Genomic DNA, 15,825 nt, shown 5'->3' on the forward strand with positions numbered 1-15,825 from the left:
AGTGTAATTAAACTTATAAGGGTTAGGAATAAAAATGTTAGTTTATGTTACGTTAATGTTATTCATGTATGCATCATTTACTGTTATTACACTAGGCTACATGTAACAATGTCGCACTTACACATGGTCACTACAATAAAGAGTGACCTAGTTTTTCTGTAGAGCTCATGATCTCTCGAGTCAAATCCTTGTGGCCATGGCACCTACACATATTTAATGGCTCCTATAATGCTCCCTTTTTGTGTGCATATTTGCTTAGGCGTGTTTGTGCAATATAAACACCTGAGGTTATGCTTGCCTTACAATGTAGAAGAACCTGCACTGAACAAAAGATAATTAAATAGAGCAGACTTAAAAGCACACACCCTTCTTTTTAATACTCCACAGCCTAAAGGTCTTTCTCAGAGGTTAGAGGCAAAGACTTGGGTCTACAGGGTTTACATTCACCGACATTTACTTTGCTGTTAGTGTTACCATCTTGGTTATGTACAGCAAATGTATATAAAAAAGATTCTGTGATGATCAATAATAAAAGAAATATGATAAATATGTTTGGTTAAGTCAATTAGAAAGGGTGTGTCTGTTTATCTGGCTGTTTACTTATTCGGTCTCCAAGAAGTTGACTATATTACAACACTGGATGATGAGTCAGTGTCTGTAGGCTTAAGGGAAATACTGAAAAATCCTGTTGCTTCACAACCGAGCATAAAGATGAGCAGTCATTGTCTAGTATGGTTTTGTGCACCATTGCATGCGTTGTTGTCTGCAGATGGCTTCATTATTGTTAGCGTTTCTGTGTACTGCGGATAAAGTATCTCCTTTAAAAATGACCATTTTGCAAATATCAGGCATTCTTTGATGTCTGAAGACTAGATTTAGAGAGGATAAGTGTGTCTCTGTTTACTGCAAATACGAAGCTTCGTTTGAAGCTTGTGATTCAAGCCTCCACAAAAATATAGCCAACAACGTCATGGCTACACAATGAGTCTTTCAGCTTTTTCCTAAATGTTGAAGATGAAACATTATTAAAAGAATGTTTAAAGAAAGGGCATGCAGTCACTTCAGAAAAAAAAAAACATGTAACTATGGCGTTCAGGGTGCATGCGACCTGTTAGTTCAGGCTTCCGCAATTTTCTACGTGGAAGGAAGGACAATGGGCAACACCCAGAAGAGAGAGCGAAAGAGTCCTAGTGTGACTCAGATTCCCCGTGCAGTCTGACTTGGGAAATCCCCAATACATTTTTTTGTTTATTTACTATACTCAAATTGCATAACCATAGTAAAACACAGCAGAATATCATATTTGAATCTAAAAAGTGCAGATTATACAGACCATTAAACTCGTCAGACTGGATTGGGTGTGCTACGAATCCTACATAGCCCAAGAATGAATCACTCTTGCCGCTGTGTGTGTGCGTGTGTGTGCTGTGGAGAGTAAAATCTGTGCTTTAAAAGCAGCAGACGATTCACTCCAACAAAACATCTGCATAACTTCTCTGGAACCGCAACACTGAGGTAAGTGCAAGAAAATAAGAAGAGAGAGAGAAAAAAAAACGTGCCCAAATCAGGAAATAGAGATACAAAAATAGGGCAGGACAGAAGAAGATTTTACAAACAGTCTAGAGGAATTTACAGCACAATATGATGGATTTAATGCATGACTCTTGTTATTTACCTCAAGTCTAAAGTTCTGTCATTATTTACTCACCATCATGTCATTCCAAACCTGTATGATATTCTTTCTTTAGTGGGACACGGAAGAGGATATTTTTGAAATGTCAATTATTTGTGTCCGTTCAATGAAAGTCAATTGGGTCCAAAATAAAGCAACATTGGAACCCACTGACTATTATTGTACTGATAAAAACATTCTTCAAAATCCCATTTCATTCAGACCCTTTGTAATTTCACAGTGCAGCTTACATTGCATTCCTGAGTTACAGACCATCATTTTGTGGGTATGTCTTGCAGCAAATGTTGTTTGTTTTGCATTGGCCATAGACCTTCTTTATGTGACTTAAGGATGATAAAAGGTCCTGACTGGCTGAACTTCATGAATTCTCTCTCTTGATCTCTTTCTCATAGACATGTCTAAGCTGGAGAAAGCCATCGTGGCCATAGTGGAGGTGTTTGAGGAGTATGCAGGAACAGATGAGAAGAAGTCCCAGCTCAGTAATGCTGAACTCGGAGAGCTTATTAAAGCCCAACTGAGCAGTCCTGAATTTAAGGTTAGAATGAGAGAGATGCATAGAAAAAAAGATGACGTTTTGAGAAAGATAGTCATTGGTTGGGGGAAGTGAACACCTCCAACATGTTGCAACAAATCTATTGCATAATGTTATGCAATTACTGTGCTGTAAAGGCTTATTATGGCAACCATGTGAAGCATTTACCCAAATAAGTCGTAACACGCATGATGGAAACTCGAAAATATTCCTGCTCTTCATTCCTGCTCTTGTTCCTTTGCTAACATTTTTAGTATCTCATGCACTGCTGCCCTTCATCATTTTTTGCAGCTATGAGTGGTATGTAAGTAATAACAGGATTGACATTCCTCCCTCTATGTCTGTCTCAGGATAAAGTGGATCCAGAGAATATTAAGGAGGTGATGGAAGAACTGGATAAGAACCATGATGGAGAAGTGAACTTCCGTGAATTCAGTCAGTGTATTTCTGGTCTAGCCAAGGCCTACTATATGAAGAAGCACGGCAAGGAAAAGAGCAGAGGGAGGGCCAGAGGGGGTCAGGATAAATGAACACACACGTCCTTCACACACTTTTCTCACATGCATCCTATAAGGTCCCAAAGTACCTCTCAGTCTCTCAATGTTTTATATGGTGTAAGAAAGTATGGCACAATAAAAAATGGTGTTATGACAAGAGTTGTGCAAAATGCTTGTCCTCTCTAACGAACAGTATTTACTTATAGACATTTTGCAAAAGTGTAATTTATAGTTCTGTGGACACTAATAAAACCCCCTTGTGATCACTCATGTGTACTTCTCACTTTTTTTCTCTTCATTTAGTTTTTATATGACATAGGCCTACCAATTATTGCATTTATTTGTATCACGTAGGCTAATTATTTTTTAGAGTGTATGTTATATTTTATATGAAATTATTTGTGTGTGGGGGGAGGGGGGTAATAATAATAAAAAATATTTATTATATTATATTTTATAATAATATAATAAAATATATTATTAAATAATAAAATAATTTATTTATATTAGTTATTAGTTATATTATTTATTTACATTATATCACATTTTGGAGGGTAATATACATTATATAAATATGTATTATGTCAGTTATTGCATGTTATGCTTCTTGTGAAAAAAAAAAAAATGGAATTCACCCTACACTCAAAAACACACAAGTGAATCATTAAATTATGTTTTATTAACAAAGTTCAGGAGGAGCACGTTCAGATAATTACACGTAATTAAACACCTGTGGAGCGCATTCAGATAATCAAAGCTAATTAACAAATTAAGAGGTATATATACAGACGTACCTCCATAGTTCGCACCCTGAACAGAATGACATCTTTATAGTTATTGTTCTTGGTGTGAATGGGCCTTAAGATTAAGTCACCTTATTTTAGGCCTATATAGTGCTTTACACATACAATACATCAGCAGAAAAATAATGAGTGATGAAAACAGAGTTCAATTCTGCTGTAAAAGAGCCATACAAAGACAGGTCAGTCAATAAAGATCATCAAATGTGGAAACAAACAGTTCAGATATAAAGCATCCAAGACAAAAAATATTGCTGAATATTAAGTGTCCCCAACTAAGCACGCCAAAGGTGGGAGTGGCAAGGAACACAAACTCCATCTGTGAGAGAAATGGAGAAAAAACTTTGGAGAAAGCAGGCTCAATCGGGGGACAAGTTCTCATCTGGCCAAATGAACCAACATAGTTCCAGGCTGCATCCCAAGTCAGATTGTGGATTGGTATCATTCAGAATATTCCATCCAGTTCGTTCTGCTTGAAGATTGGCATATATTGGGGAGGAGTCGAAGCTGGCCATTGGGGTCTGTGCAGAGGTCTGCTGCATGTTTAGTTGAGTTTACTCATTTCAGTTCATCAATAAATACATGTTTGAGTGTATATAAAAACGTTATAAGAATGCAACAACAACAAAATTCCCCTTCTAATAGGACCTTTTGTACTCTATGGCAGTTGACCTACTTGCTCCATGCAAACATGCATGCAAATATTTTCTAATAGGAGAATCGCATTGGAACATTATTTGAAATTATTCTGTCACACCTCTTTTTTTACAAATGCTGTCATCCTCTGTGAATGTGCAGTAACCTTAAAAAACCTCACAAAATGTTTCAGGTAAAGTAGGCCTATACCATTTTAAATACTTTCTTAAATTTACATGCTATATGCTATATTTTAATCAAATTCATAAAAAATAAAAAAACACACATGTATGCACAAACACAATTAACCTGCCTTGCCCTACCGTGCATGTATTTCATAAAGGCCTAGATCAAACAGAGGTGTGCTGACACTCAATAAGTATCTCATTGACTTATTCAAATTGACGTTTCTGCAGCAATGCAAAGGCAAATAACTCACCCATTTTGATTATATGCAATCCAGCTTAGCTGATTCGCCTTGGGTTGTCAGGCGATCAGTCAGTTATATGTCACATTTACAGACCCAAGATGAAATTTAGGACTGTAATAAAAAAATCTATATTCAAATTCCCAATATAACAGTCAAAGAGAGCAAGATAATAGATTGTTACATAATAGCAGCTTTAGAATGCCTAGGTGTATTCCAGGAGCAGGTTTAAACCTGTTTCAGCCAACTGCTACTAATCCTTTTCTCACATTTGTGTATACGTAGGCTATACCAAAACATTACAACATGTACCTGCACAGAGAAAATCTATGTGAAATGCCCCCTAATAGTCGACTGATCATTAGTTGACGAAAAGAGGCTTAGTCGTGAATATTTTAGTTGCTCACTTAAAAAAAAAAACACTCCACAGGAAGTGGTGAAGTCACGCATATAGTTAACTGTGGGTCCCCGTTACAGCAGTCTATGTCGGGCAGGAAATCCAAACATTCACCTATCATCCATCGACCTCAAATATGGTTTATCATTTGAAACACGTAAGTAACTTGGCCGCTCGGTCTAACGTTAACCTAACGTTTTCTGCATGACATGAAGACTACACAGTGAACATTTGAGCAAACAGTTTGTGAATAGGCTACTACAAATGATGGCCGTGAAAGAGACTGTGAACGCATTGAATAGGATGTTTAGTTGGTGAATAGCATAGGCTACTATTACACAGTAGCGATAACATTAAGTTCACCAGAATAAAATTTAGAAATAAACAGTGTAGCTGACTAACAGATTCAGTTAACATCCACAAATGAATAAGTGCAACCTATATTGCACAGTTACAATTTTGAAAACCAAATGTTAACTTAAGCTATAAGCTCCGCTGCTTTCTTTGAGAAAACGCTACTTAAGATCCGCTGCTTTCTTCGAGAAAACGCTACTTAAGCTCCGCTGCTTTCTTCGAGAAAACACTACTTAAGCTCCGCTGCTTTCTTCGAGAAAACACTACTTAAGCTCCGCTGCTTTCTTCGAGAAAACGCTACTTAAGCCAATGTGTGCTTCTTTTACCGATATATTTACCGATATCTTTTACATTTCTAATCGCTACTTAAGCTCCGCTGCTTTCTTCGAGAAAACGCTACTTAAGCTCTGCTGCTTTCTTCGAGAAAACACTACTTAAGCTCCGCTGCTTTCTACGAGAAAACGCTACTTAAGCTCCGCTGCTTTCTTCGAGAAAACGCTACTTAAGCTCCGCTGCTTTCTTCGAGAAAACGCTACTTAAGCTCCGCTGCTTTCTTCGAGAAAACGCTACTTAAGCTCCGCTGCTTTCTTCGAGAAAACGCTACTTAAGCCAATGTGTGCTTCTTTTACCGATATATTTAACGATATCTTTTACATTTCTAATCCAACACCCCCCCCACCCCCACCCCCTACACACACAGAATATATTTAAGTAATTCAATTAATATAAACGTGCAATTAGTCGACTAAAGGGCTTCAACGACTTTGGCAGTTTGATGTGGATACACATATAACTGGTTATTTTCTATCGTTCATTTGTGTAAAGCTTTTTGCTTTATTGCTTGGTACTTACTGTCTGTTGCAAATAAGAACAAAATAAATAAGATTGTTAATATGGCTAGTACAATTGCAGGTAAACAGCAATATGGTATGACAACATTATGAATCTCGAGTTGTGAGGAAAAGCCATGTAATTCTTCAGGATGAATCACACTCTTTGTGGGGCATATGAGTTGTTACTGGTCGAAGGTATAGGGTGCCATTATTATGGACTTCCGGATGTTGTTGAAGCCTGTTGTATTTTGTAAGGTACTTTTGTATTTGTTATGTTTGTCTGTATTTGTCATTTGATGTTGGTAATGACTGAAGGGTGCCACAGACACAAAAATAATTTCCGAAAGGACAATAAAACTTGAACTTACTAATGGCTTAAATTAACAACTAGTCGACTAGAAAATCTTTAGTCGGGGCAGCCCTAGAAATTAGGTTGTAAATGCTTATTTTTTGCATTAAAAAATACATTAAAACAATTATTAGTATAAATTTGATAAAAAAAAAACATTAAAAATGGACAAGAATTTCAGTATGTCTTTAATGGAAGCAGCATGATGTTGTTAAACCTGATGATCATGTTCTCTAGCATGATTTGAAAAGATTCAAAGAACATCAAGAACATGTGACAATTTGTACAATAGAGTTAACATAATCAGTGTCACTAATTTATTTTATTAATTAAAAAAGTGCAGGATCTTAAATAGTTCATTTTAAATCTTTTTTTTTTTTTTTTTTTACTTTTCAGTGTGTTCACGGACATATTAAGCCACACTATATGTATTATATCAATAAATTCATGAAACATGCTGCATGGAAGCTTCCTGCAGGGACACCTCTCTCTCTGCAGTATATATTGTTTTTCCCTGAGTGCAGTCCCTGTCCTCCACACCTGTATAGCAGTCTAATGTAAGAGTGAACACACCCACATGTTCCTAAACACACAAAGCACACAAACAGCATCTCGATTTGGCTTGTTTACACAGGACAGATGGCATTTGCTTGGAAGAAATAATCTGCACCCCACATAATGAAACCTGGAAAAAAATTCATATAATGCATAAAAAAAAATTCACCTATAGCACCATAACAGTACAATTGTATTACATTTATTTAAAAGTATATTCTTAGCAAATACATAAGTGTATTTACTGTGTTGTTGGTGACGAAATTGAGGTGTGTCTAATCTTTCGACTTGTAGTCCATTGCAAATTCAAGTATTAAAGTTATAAAGTCATTCATCTCTTACTGGAAGGTCATTTGCTGTAACTCAGTGTCAGAACACACTGGGTCTGCAAGAGACTGATTGTTTAAGATGTGAAACAGTCTAGAATAGAGGATTGCATGAGGTGTACAGACATGACTTTAAACTGCATTCAAATACTGTCTGGCGGCGACTTAACTTTTGCCCGTTTAGATGCATGATAACTTACAGGAAATAATTTCCCTTTGGTGCATTTCCATAAATCAATTATTTAAATTAAGAAGAGAACAAAATTCAGAGCTTAAATCCAGTCACTGAAGACTTTACTGTCCCACCCATGTCATTCCTTTGGAATGATTTAGGTGTGGTGACATGGTGACAGTTTCAATTGTTCAACTTCAAGAACGAACGAAAGAAAAGCCAACTAAATGCAAACAAAGACACAGAACAAAGACAGACAAATATAAGCATAAAACTCATATGTTCTGGTGATAAATACAAGTAAGGTGTTAAATACAAGTAAGAGTTTAAAATGCACATTTACATAAATCCATGTAGCAAAAAAGAATACACCTACAACAACAAAAGGGATTTACCCTAGAAAGAATGTCACTGTAATAATGCTGTAATATAAAGTTTCAGAGCTGCAATGGGAAAAGTATTACATATACAGATCGGACACTGACCGCAGGCTTCTGACTGGAACATAGATTTGGAGAAGTGAATGGAGGTAACTGATGCACAGAGTGACTGTTCAAGCAGGGCTAGGGCTTTTCATATTGAAATAGTAAACCCTGGGTCATTCTAAACCCCGGGTAAACGGAATTCAGGGTTATCTTGCTTCACGTTTCACACTGTTCACAATTTACCCAGGGTTAACAATTAATCCAGGGCACTCATAAGCTGACGTTTCACATTGTACATTCCTAAACCATGGGTTAACAGTCTTATTTGTGATGTCAGTGTCATTGTTTGGATGAACGCAGCACGCAACCTGTTTACATAAAAGCTCTAGCATTGTGCATCCTTGTATTGGCGACTGTACTATCGAGTTTATAACAAATGGACATTTCGGATTATAAAGGTAAGAATGAAACGGTCTCTTCTTCACTCAAATTGTTGCATTTTCTGTTAGCATTTGACATTTTTCCTTTCAAACGCTGAATTTACTATGTACGAAGTGTTTCCTTGACTGTCCAAAGCACACAAATATGTACGCGATTGGTTGTCTGTCGGTTGTCTAAGTGTCTAGCTGTAACATTCTAACACTGCATCGTTTCACACTGTACAAGTTTGGCACCACAATGCTAACACCGCAAAAGTTTCATAACCCCGGGTAAAAAACGGTGCTAACCCCCCTTCTATATTAAAGTGTGAAACGTTCCTTTACCCGGGGTTAAAAGCGATGTTTAGAACGATGAAAACCGGGTTTAAGCACAGTGTGAAAAGCCCTATTAAGACTTACAGAGACCCCAGGGCTATTGGTCTCGTAGGGGTCCGACACACCTTCATTTTGCAGACTCTGCAGAGACCTATTGCACATGTATTTCTATTAATGCAGAATTAAATGCAAAAAAACTAAATTTCCAAATGTAGGTGCTTCTACAGTAAATAAAATTGTGATGCAGACTGTAATCATCACACCATGTCTGTTCGGTTTGCCAGATGAGAATTGGTCTCCCGATTGAGCCTGTTTTCTCCCAAGGTTTTTTCTCCATTTCTGTTAAATGATGTTTGGGTTCCTTGCCAATGTCACCTTTAGCTTGCTTAGTTAGGGATACTTAATATTCTGCAATATTATTGACTTGAATGCACCGACACTATTGGATGAGAACTGAACTGAGCTAAACGATGACATCACTGTTTTCTGTAGAGCTGCTTTAAAGCGGAATTGAACTCAGTTAATTATTAATTCACTTTACACCGTTATTAAACTGAACCGAATCAACGCTGCACTGAGCTCAGCATGCAGAACAATAACACTAGTGTCTCTTTAGAGCTGCATTACAGAAGAATTGAATTCAGTTTGCATCATTGATCATTACTTTCCTGTTTATTAAAGATGCTTTGAAACAATCTGTATTTAAAGCGCTATATAAATGAAGGTGACTTGACAATGTCGGTGTACTTTAGAAACATACTGACTTACACTGTGTAAAAATGGCTCAAATGGTATAGCAAACCAAAAAAAAAAAAAACATACGTCCTGTGGAAAGTTTAAAATGGGTTGCTGACCTTGCGGTATGTTTAGTGAAAGATGACTGGATGGTCATAGTTACCTTAGCCAGGGACAATGGTGGAGGTGAGAAACAGAAACCTCAATACCACACTACCTCAGTCAGACTCACAAACAACACACACTCACACTTTTGGCTGTTCTCTAAAAAGCGTGATTGGTAGTCAACTGCTTTCCAAATAGATATTATTTTAGATAAGAGGGAATAAATGTGGTTAAAAGATTAGTTCACTTTAAAAAAAAATGTTGCTGATAATTTTCTCACCCCGATGTCATCCAAGATATCCATGCCTTTCTTTCTTCAGTCGAAAAGAAATTAAGTTTTTTGAGGAAAACACTCAAAACACACAGATTGTTCTACACAGAATAGACTTAAATGGCAACCATCCCAATGTTCAAAAGAAGTTTCAAATGTCCGTCTCAATGCTGCTTCAAAGTCTCTACACGATCCCAGTCGATAAATAAGGGTCTTATCTAGCGAAACGATCGGTTATTTAAAAAAAATTTTTTTTTTAAATATATACTTTTTAACCACAAATGCCCGTCTTTTACCATCTCTGAGATGCTCCACGTATAGAGGGTTTTCACCAACGTCACGTTCTGGGCGGTAACCCAGATGCGCGGCCATTATGAAGGCATTCGGATGTAAAAAACAGCATGGATTGCACTGTTTATGTAGCCTACTACTGAACACATTGTTACACTAATAAACCTTGGAAAAAACACGTGGAAGCTGCAAAATCATATAGAGAAGGACTTAGTAAGCAGGAAAGAGCGCGAAATTTCGACTAACTAAAGTTAATATGTGGTAAAGATCCGAATGAGCTAGCTTCTCTAGCCCTTCTATTTCTTATCCCGACATAGTATACGTTCAGATTGTCAGTCCAAAAAAGCACATGAAATCCGTTTCAAGCTACATCCATACGTGGGTTGAAATCCTATTCAAATCACATATCAGGACATCAGCTTCAGTCTGAATTAACGCTCTGACCAGATTGCGCGTGGTATGTGACTTTCTCACGCCACGTAAAATGTAAACGTCAGACGTTGTTATAGGGAACATGCTAAAAGTCGCTGCCGAAACAATTATGTGTTGTTGCAAAGTGCCAGACGAGCAGAACATTATTATTTTTGAAACCTATTTTGAAACCGGTGCAGACAAGAGCGCGGAAAAAAATCTGTACATAACAGCCTCCTACAGTTCTGCCGCAGGCTTAAGACACAGTAGTCCAGCGCGGCGGCTACACATTTCCATGTTGTACAATTTTAATAAGACAACATCTCTATTGCAAATGCAAAGCCCTCCATCAACGCAACTTTATTGCCATATTGCCAAAGAGCTGCATGGACACACAAACCGGATCTGAACAGTTGCGATACACAGTGTGGACATAATTTTAGATCAGATTCCAATCGGATACAAAGATAATCGGATTTGGACTGACAGTGTGAATGTAGCCAAAGTTAACTATGTCAACATTTTAGTCATAGTCAACGCTATTTACACATGTGGCTGATGCTACGTTACCTCTCTCAACCACAAACGCCTTCTTTTATCAGTTTTTTTGCACTCTTCTCTTTAACTTTTGGCAGTCTATTAGAACTCGAAATGTTTTTTCCCGGTGCGTCCGATTAGTAAAGAACAAAACTCGACAATTTTTCAGCAGCTATAATCAGCCAAATTTGCGAGTCCGTTCAATTCAGTGGCATTGTTTACGTTCAGTGCCTCCAAAATGGCTGACTTCCGGATTGATGACGTGTAGTGAAAATCCTCTATTACGTCATCACGTTGGAAAGGTCACGATTTTGAAGTTCGAGGAGAAAATGAGATGGATTTTTTCATACCTTTTTGAACCAGAGTACACAGACAAATGACTTAGATAGATGACGTGTGACCTTCCCAACGTGATGACGCAATGCGTGCCGCATCTCAGAGATGGTACACGACGAGCATTTGTGGTTAAAAAGTATAGAATTCATTTTTTTTGCGTGAAAATAACCGATCGTTTCGCTAGATAAGACCCTTATTTCTCGACTGGGATTGTGTCGAGCATTTGAAGCTGTATTGAGACGGACATATGAACCTTCTTTGAACATTGGAATATTTGGTTGTCATTGAAGTCCATTAAATGGAGACAAATCCTGGAATGTTTTCCTAAAAAATCTTCTTTTCGACTGAAGAAAGACATGGATATCTTGGATGACATGGGGGTGAGTAAATTATCAGCAAAACATTTTTTTAAAGTGAAATAATACCTTAATTTAATTTGTTTGGGGGACAAATTGGACAGTTTGTTGCAGGTAAATGTTTCTGAACAAAGGCAATTAAACTGTCCTAATCTGACTTTTTTTATTCCAAATGATTAGAATGTTATTCAGTATTCTTTATCACCATATAGCGCAGACCAGTTTCAGTTTGTATTTCCAGCGTGATGCAACAAAATCAGGATTAGGTTGTACGTAAAATTGGTGACGCAAGAGTTTAGAGGATGATCTATGAAGGATGATTGCATTATACATAAAGGTAATTATACTGTGCTAAACTATGTTCACGTAGAAATATAACTGGAAACGTTCCTCACCATGTGAGGATGCTCTGTGTAGTGGGTGGTGCTAGGGCTCAGGTCTTCATAGGATTGTTGTAGTGGACATTTAAGTCCTATGTTAATTGTATCGACATTCACATAATACTGTTAAAATATTTCAATGATTCAATAAAATTCATCAATTCATTGATTCTCCCATTTAAAATCTGATACAAGGCTAATCAGATTGTATTCTATATACCATACTTGATTTATATTTTATATTGATAGATATGTTGCTATGTCTTATGTGTCATTATACTCTGTACAGTGTGTAGCTTTATTTGTCTCAATCTGATTGTAATGCAGCATTTCAGTTCCAGGCAGCACCTGTATAAGATGTGCAAATACAACTAAGCAAAACTTCATTTGACTTTACTTCACTTGAGACAAACCTCATATGTAGTGTATAAGAGCAGAGAACACATAATGGAAGCACACAAGAGAGTAGAAAACAGCACAGGACAAGCAACTTAAACCTGGAGGATTTCCTCTGTAAAGTATACCATGCCAGTGTGCCAGAGTGGAGAAGCTGGCAGCAGGAAAACATTTTCTTTTATCAGCCCACAGAGAGAGAAAGAAAGGGTGAGAGAGGAGGGAACACAGAGAGACAAAGAGAGACATGAGGTGGAGGCCAGTGTGAACATTGTGTGGGATTTTCCATTCTGATGTACAAAAGAATAGAAGTTAAATAACAAAACATAAAGCGTTTCCTACAGGAAACATCAATACATGCACACAAACACTACTTAGCTAACAAAAATATGTTCTGGGAATGGTTTTCTAACATTCCCATAAGGTTATTTCTGTCATGACAACTCTCTGAGTGTTTGGCATGGGAATGGATATGACAATGTTGATATGTTTGGTCTAAATAGATCTGCTACACTGCTGCTGCTGTTGGTTATTACTGCTGCTGCAGAGCAAATAAGACATGCTGCTGTACAAAACAGCATACATAAATTATCATAGCAGATCTTATGTGTAGGTGTAATGATGTTTGATTCTTAAACAAATCGTTCCTTTGAGCCCGTTCTCAGGAAGTAACCAATCGAGTTGCACTGATTTAACTGAATAGAACTTTAGTTCCAGGTTGAAGACGCAAGTCGCACAGCCAAAGTAGCACGTCCAACTCAAAAAGAACCAACTGAGCCGGTTCAACCAACTGTTGAAGTTTGCCGAGGATTACCGAAGAGCTAATGATGATAAGTGAGTTTATGATATGCCAGCCTGAGGCACATACTGGAAATATGCTAAAAACCTGCATAAACCTTCTGTTGAGAGATACATTTTACTATAGTTTATTGTGCATGCAGATTATATTTTAAGTTGTGTTTGTGAAATCAAGGAGTTTATAAGACTGGATTTATTATTATTATAATAAAATTATTATTTATTATTGTTTAGTCTTTCTGTATACTTTAGACATGTAGATCATTTCCACGTTTGTGCATCAATGTGTGCTGTAGTGTGTAACTTTTAGGAATCTTATCCAAGATGTAGACTCTTCAATATTGGTCAGACGTTGTGTTGTGTAAACAGCCCCTGAAGTGAATGAAAGGCAATAAGAAGCAATATGTGTTCACACAAATAACTTTGAATAAATAAATAAACAAATTATTTGGATGTTTCAATATGCATTGACACAAATTACTTAATTTGAATGTTTCCTTGATATAACATGACACTGAGTTCTTAGAAAAGAAATGCGTTGTTACATAATTGCTAATGATGTAAGGAACCGATGAATCGTTATTTTGAACCAGTTAATTGAAACGAACTGTCCGAAAGAACTGGTTCGCAAACAATTAAACAGACTTTTCATCATTATACAGGTGGCACTGGGGAAGATGTAGGGTTTCTGAAAGCGTGCTGCAGTGCTGGCCAAGTATTTGAAGGTTGAGCAGCAAGCTCATTGGCTACTGATACAGCAGGAACCAATCAGCTGTGCCTTAAGAGTGATGAGAATGATGTGATTGCAAGCAGATCAAGTTAATAAGGACCTATCAGTGTGCCGTCTAGAGACCAACCTTTTTATTAAAATATTATTTCTGAAAATTTTAGAGAGTTCAAAGCATCCAGGTTTTAAATTGTTTTAAGAATGTATTTTTTTCTTGGTTATATGAACGTTAGAAAAAACATTAAGGGAATGTTTTCTTTTATCATTTTGTGAGTATTATAGGAATGTCACACACACACACACACACACACACACACACACACACACACACACACACACACACACACACACACACACACACACACACACACACGCATGACATGGTTGGATGCTTCCCTTCATAGGGCAATATTAGAAATGTTTTAGATTCTGTCTGTCTGAGTCACACAAGCAGGCCCTCTGTAATTAACTTGTGATGAAAGAAGTCACTCTGTGCTTCCCTTAGCAGCTGATCAGATGGTAGTGTCTTTTTCTTTGGCAATCATCATAGTTTGAATTGTTAGGCTGATCTGAATTCATGCAATGATCTCCTTATAGTTGGTACTCTGGAAAATGGCTCTCAATGAAGAGAACTACAGGCTAAGAAAGAGAAGTGTTGACTAGTTGTTATACTGAATATTCGTCAAGGTGGTTGTGTTTAGGCACAAACCTTATGTCACGCTGGGTTGCAAACACTGAAAATATAAGGCAGGATTTAAGCAGCAGAATATTCTTTAATTCTACAAAACTCAAAATAACACTTCATATACTCTGGAAACAAAACACGGGTAATAAACAACCCAAACAATGATGAAAACAAAGGGCAAATGAGGCTACATTTACACGTGGACGGCTATTTTCATAAAAGGACATTTCACCCCTCTCCATTTTCAAAAATAACATTGTGCACACCTGACTGTTTTCAGAAAAGTGTTCTTACATGAACCCATGTATATGCCGTCTAGAGCATGCCAAACCAGTAGGTGGCAGCGTAACGAGAAGCTCAAGCCCACGTTAGCAAATCAGAATCCCGAAAATAGTCACATACTGTGACGTCGGCTGCCTAGTTTTTAGAAAGAATCGGTTTCAGGGGAGAATTCTCCGTTTGTGTGTAAACGAAGGTCACAAACGAAGGGAAATGTCTCCGTTTTTTCAAAATAACCATGTACATATAAACGGGGCCTGAAACACATGGAGATAATCAAAGAAACGCCAAACAGGTGTGACTCAAATCAGCAATCAGGGCAACAAACACGGTAATCAAACAGGCAGGAAAACTAGAACAAAGGAAATGCACAAAAGAGAACATAACCCTTCCTTTCAAACCTAAAACAATGATAAAATACAAAATAATTCACAAAACAGCAACATCATAGAAGATAGCAAACTAAAGAATCAAACCATTTTTGTCCCAAAAAATATAATAATATAATATTTTTTTTTACATTTAAATAACATGATAACTTGCCTCAACCTGACTTTTTTTTTTTTTTAAAGGGCATTTTGCCAACTTCCTTGTGTGCCAACTTGTTCAGGTCTCTCTTAAAGGCAGCTTATATTATGCAAATTAGTGTGAGCTTTAAAAAAAATTGTTTCCACATGTTGTGTTGTGTATGACATATAGAAACAAGACTGCTTGTTCATTATGGCACGAAAAAAAAGATAAATGTGTCTTCTGTTAACAATTTTGCTTAA

The 15,825-nt window shown here is 37.0% G+C and overlaps 1 protein-coding gene across 2 annotated transcripts; it reads left to right on the forward strand.

Annotated features, from left to right (window-relative positions):
* Positions 1–1,166: 1,166 nt before the first annotated feature.
* Positions 1,167–2,988, forward strand: s100w (S100 calcium binding protein W). 2 transcript variants are annotated; one of them, XM_079626071.1, is made up of 4 exons: positions 1,179–1,515; positions 1,914–1,958; positions 2,086–2,228; positions 2,576–2,988. In XM_079626071.1, the coding sequence occupies exons 3-4, from the start codon at positions 2,088–2,090 to the stop codon at positions 2,753–2,755; spliced, it is 321 nt and encodes a 106-aa protein (XP_079482197.1). In that variant the 5' UTR covers positions 1,179–1,515; positions 1,914–1,958; positions 2,086–2,087; the 3' UTR covers positions 2,756–2,988. The 2 variants fall into 2 exon arrangements, with proteins under 2 accessions (XP_079482196.1, XP_079482197.1); XM_079626070.1 differs by lacking the exon at positions 1,914–1,958 and having other exon boundaries at positions 1,167–1,515.
* Positions 2,989–15,825: the final 12,837 nt, after the last annotated feature.

This window comes from Phoxinus phoxinus (assembly GCF_949152265.1).
Source record: "Phoxinus phoxinus genome assembly, chromosome: 10".
Classification (NCBI taxonomy): domain Eukaryota; kingdom Metazoa; phylum Chordata; class Actinopteri; order Cypriniformes; family Leuciscidae; genus Phoxinus; species Phoxinus phoxinus.

What these genes read in the sequence shown, in the direction of transcription:
- s100w (XM_079626070.1), top strand. Translation starts at nt 2,088, where the DNA reads ATGTCTAAGCTGGAGAAAGCCATCGTGGCCATAGTGGAGGTGTTTGAG. An exon ending in TGAGCAGTCCTGAATTTAAG is followed by an intron (nt 2,229 to 2,575) that starts GTTAGAATGAGA and finishes TGTCTGTCTCAG; the next exon opens with GATAAAGTGGATCCAGAGAA.